General features: G+C 55.8%; 4 protein-coding genes across 4 annotated transcripts; 1 reads left to right on the top strand and 3 right to left on the bottom strand.

Annotated features, from left to right (window-relative positions):
- Positions 1 to 4: 4 nt before the first annotated feature.
- GPI14 (glycosylphosphatidylinositol-alpha 1,4 mannosyltransferase I) lies at positions 5 to 2,651 on the bottom strand. Its single transcript, XM_076645096.1, has 6 exons — positions 2,019 to 2,651; positions 1,068 to 1,793; positions 694 to 994; positions 507 to 608; positions 76 to 424; position 5 (listed from the first exon to the last, which is right to left on the bottom strand). The coding sequence occupies exons 1-5, from the start codon at positions 2,240 to 2,242 to the stop codon at positions 290 to 292; spliced, it is 1,488 nt and encodes a 495-aa protein (XP_076496295.1). The 5' UTR covers positions 2,243 to 2,651; the 3' UTR covers position 5; positions 76 to 289.
- A 727-nt stretch (positions 2,652 to 3,378) lies between these two features.
- On the top strand, positions 3,379 to 4,592 carry BDY24DRAFT_415632 (uncharacterized protein; the record flags this gene model as incomplete). The annotated part of the gene is made up of 6 exons (XM_076643472.1): positions 3,379 to 3,456; positions 3,563 to 3,616; positions 3,728 to 3,808; positions 3,889 to 4,071; positions 4,197 to 4,280; positions 4,353 to 4,592. The coding sequence occupies 6 exons, from the start codon at positions 3,379 to 3,381 to the stop codon at positions 4,590 to 4,592; spliced, it is 720 nt and encodes a 239-aa protein (XP_076496294.1).
- Positions 4,593 to 4,863: 271 nt separating this feature from the next.
- Positions 4,864 to 8,582, bottom strand: BDY24DRAFT_441819 (uncharacterized protein; the record flags this gene model as incomplete). Its single annotated transcript, XM_076644639.1, has 4 exons — positions 4,864 to 5,381; positions 5,459 to 7,226; positions 7,378 to 7,685; positions 8,355 to 8,582. 4 exons carry the CDS (start codon positions 8,580 to 8,582, stop codon positions 5,178 to 5,180), a joined length of 2,508 nt encoding a protein of 835 aa, XP_076496293.1. The 3' UTR covers positions 4,864 to 5,177.
- A 494-nt stretch (positions 8,583 to 9,076) lies between these two features.
- On the bottom strand, positions 9,077 to 13,086 carry NOP14 (snoRNA-binding rRNA-processing protein NOP14; the record flags this gene model as incomplete). The annotated part of the gene is made up of 10 exons (XM_076642833.1): positions 12,804 to 13,086; positions 12,603 to 12,683; positions 12,227 to 12,524; positions 12,073 to 12,146; positions 11,930 to 11,995; positions 10,714 to 11,808; positions 10,227 to 10,625; positions 9,741 to 10,139; positions 9,329 to 9,629; positions 9,077 to 9,183 (listed from the first exon to the last, which is right to left on the bottom strand). The coding sequence occupies exons 1-10, from the start codon at positions 13,002 to 13,004 to the stop codon at positions 9,077 to 9,079; spliced, it is 3,021 nt and encodes a 1,006-aa protein (XP_076496292.1). The 5' UTR covers positions 13,005 to 13,086.
- Between the last annotated feature and the right edge of the window lie 13 nt (positions 13,087 to 13,099).

Below are 13,099 nucleotides of genomic sequence, written 5' to 3'. Positions count from 1 at the left end.
CGAAGCTAAAGAACAGCGGGCGGAGTGTTTCAGCCACACGTTCAGCATCTCGAAAAAAAGTTAGGAGTGACTCACCTGCACCCCCGTCCGTTTTCCGAAGCATAGACGTCTCCAAAGCGAGCCACCCTGGAACAGATGCGAAGCCAGAAAGGCGGCCTCTAGAGTCTAGACGGCCGGTGGGCGAAAAGGGACCGGTCGTCAGTTTGAGTCGTTCCCTTCCCTTCTCTTCTCTCCTCTCCTCTCTTTCTCCTGAGACGCGAAGGTTTCCTCGATATGCGAACGTCATATCTCATCGAAAAGCTTGCATCATCTCCCCCATGATCACTCCGTTGACGACTAAGAAGAGGATGCTCGCCGCCCAAAGAAGGAGAAACGTCTCGCGTCCGAGGAACTCGAGTTGAAAGGCTGGGAGGAGCCAGAGAGCCTGGATACAGACAAAAAGCGACGAGAAGGTCAGCTCGAGCGAAGAGGATCCGAGGCGTCGAAGAGATTGAGCTGAAACGAACCTGTCCTACGATCCAGGCTGCGAGCATCGACATCGATTTCCATCGAGGGAGATGGATCCGTGGGAGGATGAGAGGTAGGAACGAAAGGTACCACAAAAAGTACTGCAAAGCGAGGAAAAAGAAGTGACTGAATGAGCGTCCGAGCCTTGAGTTCTGATCTGAAGGAAGGGAGGGAAAGGAAACGAACCTGACTCGTCACGACCTTGTTGAACGCGACGAAGACTCCTGTCGCCACCGTCCATCCCATCGCCAGCTCTCCCTTCGCTCCATAGATCCATCCCAAGCCTATACTGAGTCCCATTTGAGGAAGGAAGGAAGCGAGAGGCGATCGAGTGAACGTTGAGAGGAACGAGCTGCTGATGTCGAGGGAGGACGAGGTCGACGAGGAGAGGAGGTAGATCGGGTAGAAGTAAGGCGAGAAGTTGTGACGATGGTCGAGCCGAGTGAGATGGTAGAGGTAGGGATGATGAAGAGCTGGGTATCCCCAACTGTACGGTCGGATGAGAAAGGAAAAGTCGGTCAGAGAAGTTCGAGGGAAAAGAGAGGCGACGCGCTACTCACATCAACCAACAAAGCCCAGTCATCAATACGAAAACTCCTCCGCTGACCAAACCAAACTCCACTCCTTTTCTACATACTCCTGTCCTTGCCAACCAGGTTCGTTGACCTCTTCCGAGCCAACCGAGCACGGCGAACGCGAAGACGACGGGGTAGATTTTGACGTGAACGGCGAGACCGAGGAGTGCTGAGGCCAGGATCTCACGTAGAGTGAGGGAGGAAGAGGATGTGAGTCGAGGTTTGGTGGAATTGGATTTGGATCTTGGAGGGGAAGAAGGAGACGGTGTGGAGAAGAGGTAGAGGGAAGAGAGGATGAGAGCTCCGAGGAGCGACTCTGAGGAGCCTCTCGTGGAGATGTTGAGAGGGAAGGGGTTGAGCAGCCAGAGAAGAGATATCCAAAGGGTTGGGGAGGATTGAGGGCAGCTTGCTGGCGTGGTAGGGGTGGTGGAAGAGGAGGAGGAGTGGACGGCTGAACGAGGTTTGGTTGTGGAGGGAGGAGCAGGGAGAGCTGACGTCTGAGCCGACGAAGAAGGATCCTCCTCCTGGCCAGCTGGACTCGAAGAGATCTCTTGGCGTGGTCCTCGAGGGAAAAGGAGGTAGAGGAGGTATCCGATGAGGATGTCGCAGAGGGAGAAGAGGACTTTGCCGAAGGAGGGATGGAGGAGATGGTTGGGAAGGAGGAGGATCGAAAGGAGGGGTGTGTATCGATATGTTGAGCGAGAGTAGGGACTGTAGGAGAACGATAAGGGGTTCAAAAGTCAGCTTCGGATCTCCAAGCGTCGTGGAAGGCGAGGTCGATGAAGAGGAGGAAGGAAGGAAGATGGTGAGCTCGAACAAATCGAAGCTCGCCATTCCTCCCCTTTTCAAACCTTCCCCTGAGCTTTTTTGGAGCTCAGAGTTCACTCATACATCTCGAGCACACCGCTGGACCGATCCGAGGTCAATTTCACTCACGATCCTATCCAGCTTCCTCCCCAAAGGCCTTCGCTCGCTCCTCCTTCTCCCGTGGCCACGAATCTGGCTGCGTCCGAGAAGACGTTGTAGTCTACGTCCGTGTACTTGACGGTCGAGATCGAGTCCTGATAGGATCCATAGGCGATGAGGACGAGATGTATGAAAAAGGAGATTCCTAGGATGAGGAGGAAGGAGAGGGAAGGGGAGGACGAGCTGGCCGTCATGAATGAAAAAGGTCGAGCTCATCCTTTTCGCTCTTCTATCCTCCAACCGCATCGACCTCAAAAGCAGAAGAAACGCTGCTCATCCCATCAGTGACTCTCATATGATTAACAGCTTCTCCTGACTTTGCCTCGGAGCTGGTAGATCTCCCGCTCCCAACCTCCAACCTCGGAGCAATCTCTCCTCCCTCTCCTTCTTTCCCACTCTCACAGGCCGCCTCTTCGCCCTACCGATTCCCCCCCTCAACCGAATCCTGCCCACGGGACGTTCACTCTCATTCGGACATCTTCAGCAGCATTTTGATTCCGCTCGCCTTCTGACAGCTCCTTGACCGCTCCTCACTCTACGACTCTAAACTCAACTCGACTTGGTCCTTCAACCTTCTCTTCAACTCCGCCCTCCGTTTCAGTGCCATCTCGGAATGAGCTGGAACAGCCTAATCTCGCACTGATAGCTCTTAACTTACTCTCTTCAGATCCAGCTGTCGACTTGTGTCGACAGCGTCTCGAGCTAGCCTCTAAAGTTAGGCGGGTCCTGGCTCATCGACGACGCGTCCTTGCTCTCGTCTCCTTCGACATTTATCCAGCGGTGCTGAGCTCTTAGCCTCCAATCTTACTTTTTTCTTCTAATCTCCCAAGCCTGACGCTGATCCTCCGCTGAGGGCTGGCTAGACGCGTCTTCATCGCTGGAAGACACGCGTCGCAGCTCATCTCCCCTTCTAGGAACTCGAAGTCTCCCACACGTTTTCGTCCGTTCTTTCTTCCCTCGCCTCTGTGCGTCTGGTTATATACGCTGATCCATCTGCCCTACACACTTCACCTCGTTCTTTTCGACTCCGCTCGCCCAAATCGCCCCTCTCGACGGCTTCGATTGGCAGCCCATGCTTCCCTCCCAACGGCCACTCTCTTCACCAGACCTCTCTTCGCTCTTTCTTCGTTCCGTCTCTTCTCTCTTCTCTCTTCTCTCCTCCTCTCTTCAAGCTGGTCTTCAACTTTACGGATCTGGCATCCTCTACTTCCTCTTCCTCTCACCATCCTCCCTCTCTCCGGTCGTTCCCCCTCGCTCTTCCTCCCTCCCTCCGAGCAGGTCTCTCCTCCCCTCCTTCTTCTTCCTCAACAAAACCTCTCAACCCACCACCATGCCTATCACTCCACCTTCGTACGCTGCTGGAGGTCTCGGACTCTCTGGATATCGACGAGACGGACAGATCGCAACCGTGAGTCTAAAGCTCGACGAACGGAGCGACGAGGTGAAGGGAGGGGAAGAGGGAAGAGGCAACGAGCTGATTCGAAGTTTTTTGGGTTCGTCTTTGGGGTGGACAGGATGTACAGAAGGGAGAGGTCGCTCCTGTCATGCCTAGGGAGCTTTTCGGAATCGTGAGTCCTTGGGAAGTACGAGAAGGCAGCACAAGAGAGGAGAGGGAAGGCGAACTCCCTCGACCTGAGCTGACAACCGCTCTTTTTGTTTCCCTTCCTTTCTACGAACAGGTCTCCCCCGATATCTGGGTCGAGAGAGTCAGTGCTCTCCAAGCTCTTCACACTCGATTCTTCGGAAGTCTGATCGAGAAGGTCAGTCTGTTTCAGCTCATCTCGAGAGGAGAGGATCGTTCGCTGAACCCCAAAGCCTTCCTTCATTTTCGTCGTCGCAGATTTGCTGGATCGTCGCCTTCTTCTGCGCTCTCATCCTTCCCTGGCCTCTCATGAGCCTCGTCGACAGGTCGATGCAGAACGATACCGAGGCGAAGTTCTGGGAGATCAAGATGATCGGCCTTGGTCTCTTCTTTGGATGTGGATTGTTCTTCTTCGCTCCTCTCATCGGATGGAAGTGCCTTGTGAGTCTATCAACCTTCGATTAATGTTGGTTCGGACGTCGGGACGCGAGGTCTCGGAGTGGCGAGAGGAAGACGCGCTGACTTTTGACGCGTCGACCTCCTCCTCCTCTTCTTTCTCCTCTCAGGCCAACTACCGACTCAAAACCCTCCTCGCCAAGTACAAGAAACAAGATAGCCATCGATCTTTCCCCGCTTCGATGCAGGTCTGGGTGCGTACCTCTTCCTTCTTCTCCACTTCCCAACACCCAAGCTCACCTTTTTTCTCGTCCTCATCCTCCCAGTCCATCCAAACCACCTCCTTCACTCCCAAACCCACCCTCACCATCATCGTCACTCTGCCTCCTCCCCCTGGTGCCGTCTCAACCTTCCATCCCGACGCTTACCTCCCAGCGTACATCCAGAAACTCAACTCTCGGCCTTCCTCGCCTGAGACGAACGCGACCGCGACGGCCGATACGAACGTTTACGCTCCTCCTGCCGGACCGCCGCCTCCTCCTCCTGCTGCTTTGAGGAAGGAGTAGGAAGGTACGGCAGGGCGGGTTGGAGGAGGATGCTGGTCATCGGTTGTGCGTCGTCGTTGGACGGGAGTGCTTTTTTGCTTCTGGTTTTGGTTTCGTTTTCTCTAGTTTAGTTCTTTCTTGGTCTACCCCCTTACCTAGCAGTACAATGCAGCTTGATACAATTATCTCGCTAGTCCTTCGGGCGAATCGATCCGCTCCTTCACCATCGTCTCGAGTAAGATCAACGTCTCTCGCACTCAGACGCGTCGCTTCGAACGAAAGTACAGAACATGGTTGATATCAAGGGAAGGCATATTCAGGCGTAGCTAGGTATTTTGGAGGCTGCGTGTGTGTTTTGTGAAAAGAGGAAAGAAAGTAGATAGGTGAGCAAGGCGAACGAACGAGTGGAAATCGTGAATCGAGGCGAAGGAGGTGAAAAAAGGAGGATCAGAAGGAGCGAGAGAAGCAAGCAGTAGATATACTATCAGGAAAACGAGTAGAAGAAACGAAGAACCCCCCAAAAATAGAAAGACAAACTCAAGACAGAAAGAAAGGAACCCCAAAAAACGAGACAAGCAAAAAAGAGCACGACGCGACGCGACCCAACTACGACGACCCACCCCGGGCCATCTCCTCCTCCTCCGACGACATTCCACCCTCACCCCCCTCCCCTCCAGATCGTCGACCCCTCTCCATCTGCTGGCCCGACTCCGCCACCTGAGCCTTCATCTTCCAAAGCTCGACCTCCCTCTTGAGTCTGGCGTTTTCGCTTCGAAGCAAGGTTCGCTCTCGTTCGGTTCGTTCCATCACCTGTAAGAAAAAAGCAAGAACGAGTCAGTCTTCGTCTCTTTCTCTAGAAGCGAAGACTGGAAGAAGAAACCACTCACATCCAAAGCCCACCCAGCCATATCCTCCCACCTCCCCTTCTGCTCCCCCGTCGCCTGAGTCAACCTCTTCATCGCTCCCTCGGCATCCTTCCTCCTCTCCACCTCCCTCTTGACCTTCTCCTCCAAGTAAAGCAGTCTCCTCTCCCTCTCCTTCTCCTCCTGGCTCGTCGCAACCACCGTCGAGGGCGAGGAAGAGGCTTGGTTGAGGGACGTTTCTCCAAAGACTCCTCGAGCCGAAGTGCTGAGTTCCGGGGAGGTCTGAGGCCTCGAGGAGGATTTCTTGGCGAGGAGGAGTCCTGAGGATCCGTAGCCTCCGGGAGGTCGGGCGAGGGAGGGAGGAAAGAGGGTGGGTTTCTGAGCGAGGGATCGGGAGGAGGGGAGAGCGGGAGGAGTTTGGGATGTGCTGGTTGAGGTTGAGGTCGAGGTGCTCGTTGACGTAGAGGGCGAGAAGGTAGAAGCGGTGAGAGGAGTCGACGTGGTGGACGAGGCAGCGGTGGTAGGAGCGGTGGTGACGATGGTGTTCCCTCCTGAGGCGAGAAGCGATTCTCCCGAGTGAGTGCTGTGGGTCGAGACGAACGTTCCCTCGCTGCTTCCCGTGGGCGTACTGAAGAGCTCTGGCGAAGAGTCGGGTCCTCGATCTCCGGTAGCGAGGGCAAGAGACGAAGCGATGGTGGGAGTTCGGTAAGTGCTGGTCTCGTCCCTGATCGAAGTCGACGACGACGCGCTCGAGAGGTGAACCTTCCTCTGTTGCTGCTCGACCTTGGTAGCGTCGTCTCCAGCTTCGGCTCTCTTCAACGACGAAGAAGGTAGAGTAGTTCCAACTTGAACGGCGATGTGCCTCCTCTCGACTCGTCGTCCGACCATGACGTTCCCGTCCTCGTTTGCCTCGATCCTTTGACCCAACAACTCCAACGTTGAGATCTGCTGCTGGATCCTCTGATGCCTCGATTCAACGAAGCCAACGATCGATCCTCCTCTTCCGTCGTCCGAAAGCTGGCTGCTGAGCTGAACGGGTTGGGAGGAAGGCGAGAGAGTCGGATCCGTAGGCGAATCGGCGCGTCCGACCTGATCATGAGTCGAATGAGGAGTGTAGCTGCTGGACGATTGATGCTGCTGAGGCACGATGGAAGCGTGAAGGACCGCGGGAGAAGGAATCGTAGGACCTGAGGAGGACGATTTGCGAGTAGCGAATTGCTGAGTGGGCTCGTCGGGAGCGGTGCTGGGTCGTCTGGAGGAGGGAGGAGTGCGAGGATTTCGAAGTGGAGACGCGCCTCTTTCTGCTGCTCGGGGAGTCGATCTGGAGGGCGAATCGGTGGCGGTTGCTGGATGTCGGGAAGGCTGGGCATGAGGTGGAGAGGAGAGGTTGGGAGGAGCGAGTTGGGTTTGGGAGAAGCCGGAGGTAGGAGGTTGACGAGAGGGAGAGGACGACGACGACGACGAGTGAGCTGCGACGTTAATGGGTCCAGGAGCTGTTTCCGATCTTCTCATCCCTGCTCCCGAAGCCCTGTTCGACGATTCTGCTGCTCGAGAGTCTTCCCTAGCCTGGGAGAGAAGGTCGAGAGCTCCTTGGCTTCCTGATCTCGGGATCCTCGCAGGAGATCGTTCGGGAGGAGGTGCGGGAGCGGACGACGACGAGAGGTAGGGATGTCCTGAGATTCGGTAGAGGTCTTGCTGAGCTGGAGGAGTAGGAGTGATGGAATCGAGAGACTCGCCTCCGGCGAGAGGAGGGAGGTGAGGAGGTTTGTAGGGGATGATGTTGACGGTTTGACTGCCAAAAGGAGAGAGCGAGGTCGAGAAAGGTCAGCTCTGCTCCAGTCACCACTTCTTCCTCTGCTCTTTCTCGAGACGCAAGTCACTCGTCCGTAGAGAGCTGTCGAGAAGAAGAGACGAGCAAAGAGAGAGAGAGAGAGGGTACTCACCCAGAAGCAGTCACGACGGTCTCGACTCCTCTCACGTTTGCGATCCCTCCAGCTTGCATCGACGCTCCTCCTCCTCCGCCCGACGACGACGAGCTCGCACCACCTCCAGCATCCGACGACGTCCTCGCAGCAGTCTTCTTCCTCCCAAGACTGAAGATTCCTCCTCCTCCTCCAGACTTCTTTCCAGCGGACGAGGTCGAGCTGGGTGGTTGGAGCTGTGATTGCTGAGGAGGGAGGGGAGCTGCAGCTTGGAAAGCAGCGACGGGAGGAGGGTTTGGACCAGTTGATCGAAGGAAGTCTGCGAGGGACTGTTCGGTGAGAGGTAAGGAGGGAGGAAGGTGGGCGAGGTCAGGATCGAGACGCGCATAGGAGGGGACGGGAGAGGGAGCGAAAGATGAGCTCGAGTCTTGCGACATTTCGAAGAAGGCAGGGAGGGATGTAGTTGAGAAGGAGAGCTGAGAGAGGTCTCAGTAGAGCCATACTCTTACTAACGAAAGCGATGCAATCAAACGAGAAACGAAACGAAGGCAACCCGGAGCTGGGCGTTCGGATCTGTCGATGGAGGGGAGAGGAGGAGGGGTCGACTTCGTGAGAGCAACCAGCTAGCTGGTCTTCCTCCGCTCCTTCTGCCCCTACAGCCTCCTGTTTCGAGCTCGAGCAAACACCGAGAAAACCTTCCTCGGCTGAGAGAAGAGCTTTGGTGGAAGAAAGAGCGGCCGAGAGGAAGGAGGGATTGAAACGTCTCCGCCCATCTGCCTTCCTCCGTTTCGACCCCTCGAATCGAAGCCCATCTCCGACAATCAAGCACTCCTCCCTTCTCGAAACAGAGAGCGAGCGAGATCGAAGGATCAAGAGAAGAGCTCCCGGAGAGGGAGAGAGGGAGACGAGAACGAACGAACGAACGATCGAACGAGGGAAGCGAAGAAGACGAAGGTGGAGGAGGAGGAGGGAAAGAGTTGAAACCAAACTGAACTCACCGCCGTTCCCGCCTGAGCTCTACTGACTTCAGGAGTGAAGCTCACAGCCCTCGAAGATTTGACAGGTCGATCCGAACTGATGCTGCTCGCAATCGAAGGAGGACCTCGAGGGCGTTGGAGTTGATGTTGAGCTCCAAGGGACGAGGAGGACGTCGAGGGTGGATTCGCTGAGGGAGGGAGACCGGAAGCGTTCGTTCGTTGAAGGTTGTTCCCTGCGCTGTTGGGCATCTCTTTTGCGTGAGAGAAGAAAGAGAGGAAGGTGGTGGTGGTTTGGGTGTGAAAAAGAGAAAAGGAAAGGAACGGACGGGAGAGGCACGAAAAGAGGGAAAGAAAGGGGAAAGGGGCAACAGCCGAGTTTTCATCCTTCTTCTTTTTCGCCTCCCTCTCGATATTTGGTCGATCCATGGCTGCTGAGGAATGGAGAAGAAAAATATCAACCGACGAGGGAATCAGATTTGCATGAGGTTCGTGGAATAGAGGGAGGGAGAGGGAGACGGCAAAAGCATGCGCACGCGACTCGTTCCTGAGTCGACTCTCCCCTCACGCGACTGTAGTTCCTGAAGATCTTTTGAGCAGATTTGAACTCACGAAGGCTCAAACTCGCCCCAAGTTTCTAAAGACTCGCAGAAAGCGTCCTAGTCTTCGTGAAAAGAAAAGAAGATCCGATAGCCCCAAATCGACGACCAAACCAAACCCGACCCGACCTCACGTCGTTCTCTCTACTACTTCCCAGCCCTCTTCTTATCCCTCGCCTTCTCCCTCTCCATCTGCTTCTCCTCCGCTCGCTCAACCGTGATCGCTCCCTTGACGTGTCGCATCTTGGTCTCGTCTGAAAAAAGGGAAGAAAAAAGTCGAACCAAACAAGGTCAGTGTCTTTTCTCTCGTCTCCCTTTCTTCCCTTCCTTCCCTCTCTCCCTCCCTCCCACCCCAAACCCCCACCCACAACGAACGAAAAGAAGGAGAACAGCACTCACAAGCCACATCCTTCTCATCCCTAACCCTATTCCTCTCCCCAGCCAAGAACCTCGCGTCCTTCCTGAGCTCCCGGATCGCTCCCTTCCTCTCCTGCTTGTACTGGCTCTTGAGCTTGCTCGCCGCGTTCCTCTCCGCGTCGGGATCGTACCGCTTCGTGTGCGAGTAGGAAGAACCTTCGAACTTGGGGACGTAGGAAGGAATGGGGATGGGTTTGTGGGCTTGCAGGTGGAGCGGTTTGCGGGCGAGGAGGGAGAATCGGAGGGTGTTGGTGAGGTAGAGGAGGGTAGAGGTGTGGAGTTTCTGAAAGTGAAAAAAGGGAGGAGGAGTGTGTGAGCTTTGGAGAGGAGGGCGGAGAGAGGAGAGGCGGCGACGAAGACGGCGACGACGCGTCGAGCAAAAACGGAAACTAACCTGCATCTCACTCGACAACTTCCCAACCTTCAACCCCTCCATCAACTCCTTAATCGGCCCAAACACCTCAGCGAACCCCTCCAGTCCATTCCAAAGCTCCGCAAACTTGACCACCAACTTCCAAGCCGTCGCCAGCAAGTCGACCTTGCTCTGCTCCTCCTCCTCCTCCTCCTCGAGCAGGGATGGCAGATCCGGTGTTCGAGGGTTGAGCGTCTTGGAAGACGAAGCCTTGGAGGTCTTGATCTTGAGGGAGGCGCATCGCTCGGCGTCGAAGTCGGTGAAGGGGGTGGATCCAGGGAGAGAGGTGGGCGTGGTGAAGGAGTTGGGGGAGAGGAGGAGGATGGCGAGGGAGAGGAAGTTGGTGATTTCGGGCATGAAGCGTTTGGAGAGGGATTCGTACTGGTGACGAAGAAAGGGAAGGAAGGGAGGAAGAAGGAGGGTCAGCTCGAGACGAGAGAGAGAGAGAGCGACGCGTCGAAAACTCACCTGCAGCACCAAACTGCTCAAGAACAACCCACTCGCCACGTCCCTCGTCCCCCTGATCCTCGCCTGACTCAGATACTGACCCATCAACAACATCGCCGGAGCCGCCACCGGATGACTGTAGTCGCTCGTGGACCAAACGACTCCGACGACTCTCAGCAAACCCAGCTCAGGAGCTCCAGGCCAGGTCTTGCTATCGGGGAGAGCAGCTCCGCGAGAGAGACCTCGGGAGAGGTTCTTCTGCATGAGGACGAGTTTAGAGATGGAGTGCTGGGCGGAGAGGAGGGGGTAGGAGGTGGTGAGGGAGGTGATGTGAGGGAGAAGGAGGGAGAGGAGGGAGAAGGATGGGTTGGGAGGGGAGAGGATGGAGAAGATGTGGTCGATGAGGATGGTGAGGAAGATCTAGCGCGGAGAAGAACGGACGACGAAGAGGGACTGGTCAGCGTCTTCGAAAAGACCAACGAAAAGAAACGAAACGAAGACCGCTCACCTGCATCCTCTCCCTGTTCCCCTCTCCCAACTTCGGATGCCAAACAGCTCTAATCCTCTTCACCACCAGCTCCACATCTTCCTCCCTCTCGACCTGATGTTCCTCGAGCAGATCCAAGAACTCCTCGTGCGAAGCAGGGCAAGGGAACGTGAAAGGAAGCTCTCGCTTCGCGGCCGACTTGGACGCGTCGAGCTTGGAGGCTCGAGCCGAGGCGGAAGCAAGGGATTTGGAAGCGGCTGGGATGAGGAGTTCGGTGGAGGAGGGAAGGGAGCCGATAGTTTTGGTGGAAGTGGTGGGTTGAGCGTCCTCGTCGGAGGAAGCAGCGGCAGCTTCTCCTTCGGATCCGTCGAGATCGTCGAAATCGTCCTCCTCCTCCTCCTCGTCGTCTTCCTCTCCAGACTCCTCCTCATCGTCGTCCTCATCACTACCCTCCTCAGATCCCTCCTCCTCCTCACTCCCAGATCCAGGATCCATGAACGTAACCATCTCCACCCCTTGCTGTCCAGCAGCTCCCAACCCTTCCCCAAGCCCAAACCCTTCTCCCTCCCCTTGGAGTTCCTCTCCCATCCCCTCGTAATCATCCTCCAAATCATCCGCTCCTCTCTTCCTCTTCTCCTTCTCCTTCTTGCCTCCCTTCTTCCCTTTCTTCCCATCCTCTTCCTCGTCCTCCTCGTTCACCTCCCCTCTCATCCTCCTCAGCCTCTTCTTCTCCTCCTCCTCGAGCTTCTCCCTCTCCTCGAGAGCGACCTCCTCCTCCGTCTTGGTTCGATCCGTAGGTTTCGCACGTCGATCGAAAGCGAGCGAGCGGACGAAGGTGTCGTAGTCGACGGGAGCGTTCGGGTCTTCGATGGCGGCGGCGTCGGCGGTGGTGATGGATTCGGACGCGACGGGGTTGGCGGTAGGGAGAGGGATGGCTCGGGGACCGAGAGGGATTCGGTTGGTTGCTGAGGCGGTAAGAGCGGGGTCTTCGTCTCCGTCGGCGGTTTCCTCGCCTTCGAATGGGACTCCCATGAGGATGTCTCGGAGGGAAGAGAAGTCGGCGTCGATGGCGAGTCGGGCTTCGTCGTCCTTTTCTCGTTCGAGTTGACGGGCGTACTGAGAGAAGATAATTCAGAAAGGAAGAGTCGAGTCAGTTTTAGGCGAGACGAGGGAGAGCGAGAGAAAGGAGAGGATCGTTGAACGAAACGAGAGCGAGGCGAGGGAACGAGAAACGAACCTTGTGATCCTTCGACTTGGCCATAACCTCAGCCATGACTTCCGACTTGGACTTCTTCCTCTCGGGCTGAACAAAATTAAAACAACAGGAGTCAGTTCGAGGGAAGAAAGGAGTTGGAAGTCGAGAGACCGAACGCGACTGACCTTGTCCTCCGCGTCTCCCTCATCATCAAACCCACCGAAGTGATCGTGCTTCACAGTATCCCTATCGATTTGGCCTACAAATTAACCGTACAAAAAGTCAGCGTTCCAACTTCTCCCTCTATCTCGAACCAAAACGAAAGCTCATCGAACTCACCTCCCTCCTCCTCATCCTCGAACCCAAGCCCGCCTCCCATGCCCTCCCCTTCGAAATCGTCGAACCCAAGACTCTTCCCGTAATGGGTCAACCCTCCTCCTTCCTCGTCCTCGTCGTCTCCCAAATTGAAGATCTCCTGCCTTCCTCCTCGAACGGAAGCTCGTTGCTTCTCCTTCGTGAATCGTTCGAGCATCTTTTCCTCGGGCGTGAGCGTAGGGTTGGATTCTCCGAAACGACGATCGACAAAGGTTCCGGTTCGGTGTCGGTTGGAGAGCGCTGGGAGGAGGGTTCGTTTACGCTAGAGAGGGCAACGAGGGAGAGGAGGGTGAGCGAGGGCAGGAGGGAAGGAGGAGAGAGGGACAGAAAGAAGACGAACCTCTTCGAGACCGGCCTGTTTAGCCTGACCTGGTCGACCGGTGGATCCTTTGAGCTTTCGTCCGCCTACATCGTGCTTGAGCTAGCGAAGCGAAACGAAACCAAAACAAGGAGGAAACTGTCAGCTTCAACAATTTCGCGAGCTCGCTCCCTTCCTCCCTCCTCCCTCTTCCCTCGCTCCTTGTTCCCTAGACCCACTCACCCTCATCACCGACTCCTCAAAAGGGTTCATCTCCTTCCTGATCTTTGCCAGTTTCTTTTCATCGTCCGGACCTCTCTTCCTCTTGTTATTGGTAGCGGAGGAAGGATCCTTTGCTCGAGAGCCACCAGGTTGGGATTGGCGGTTCAGTCCAGCCGTCGAGAGCTTGGACTTGAGCTGGTTCAATTGCGAGGATTTGGCCATCGTCGAGGTCCGTTCCGTGGGACCGAGAAGAGGAAAGGAAAAAAAGAAGGGAGAAGAGAGAGAGAGAGAGAGAGTTGGAAGGGAGGGAGGGAAGG

The sequence above is a fragment of the Mrakia frigida genome (genome assembly GCF_051309035.1).
Source record: "Mrakia frigida strain ATCC 22029 unplaced genomic scaffold BDY24scaffold_17, whole genome shotgun sequence".
Taxonomy (NCBI): Eukaryota; Fungi; Basidiomycota; class Tremellomycetes; order Cystofilobasidiales; family Mrakiaceae; genus Mrakia; species Mrakia frigida.
The sequence above is the reverse complement of the archived record's forward strand: the minus strand, read 5'-3'. Positions and strand labels throughout refer to the sequence as shown.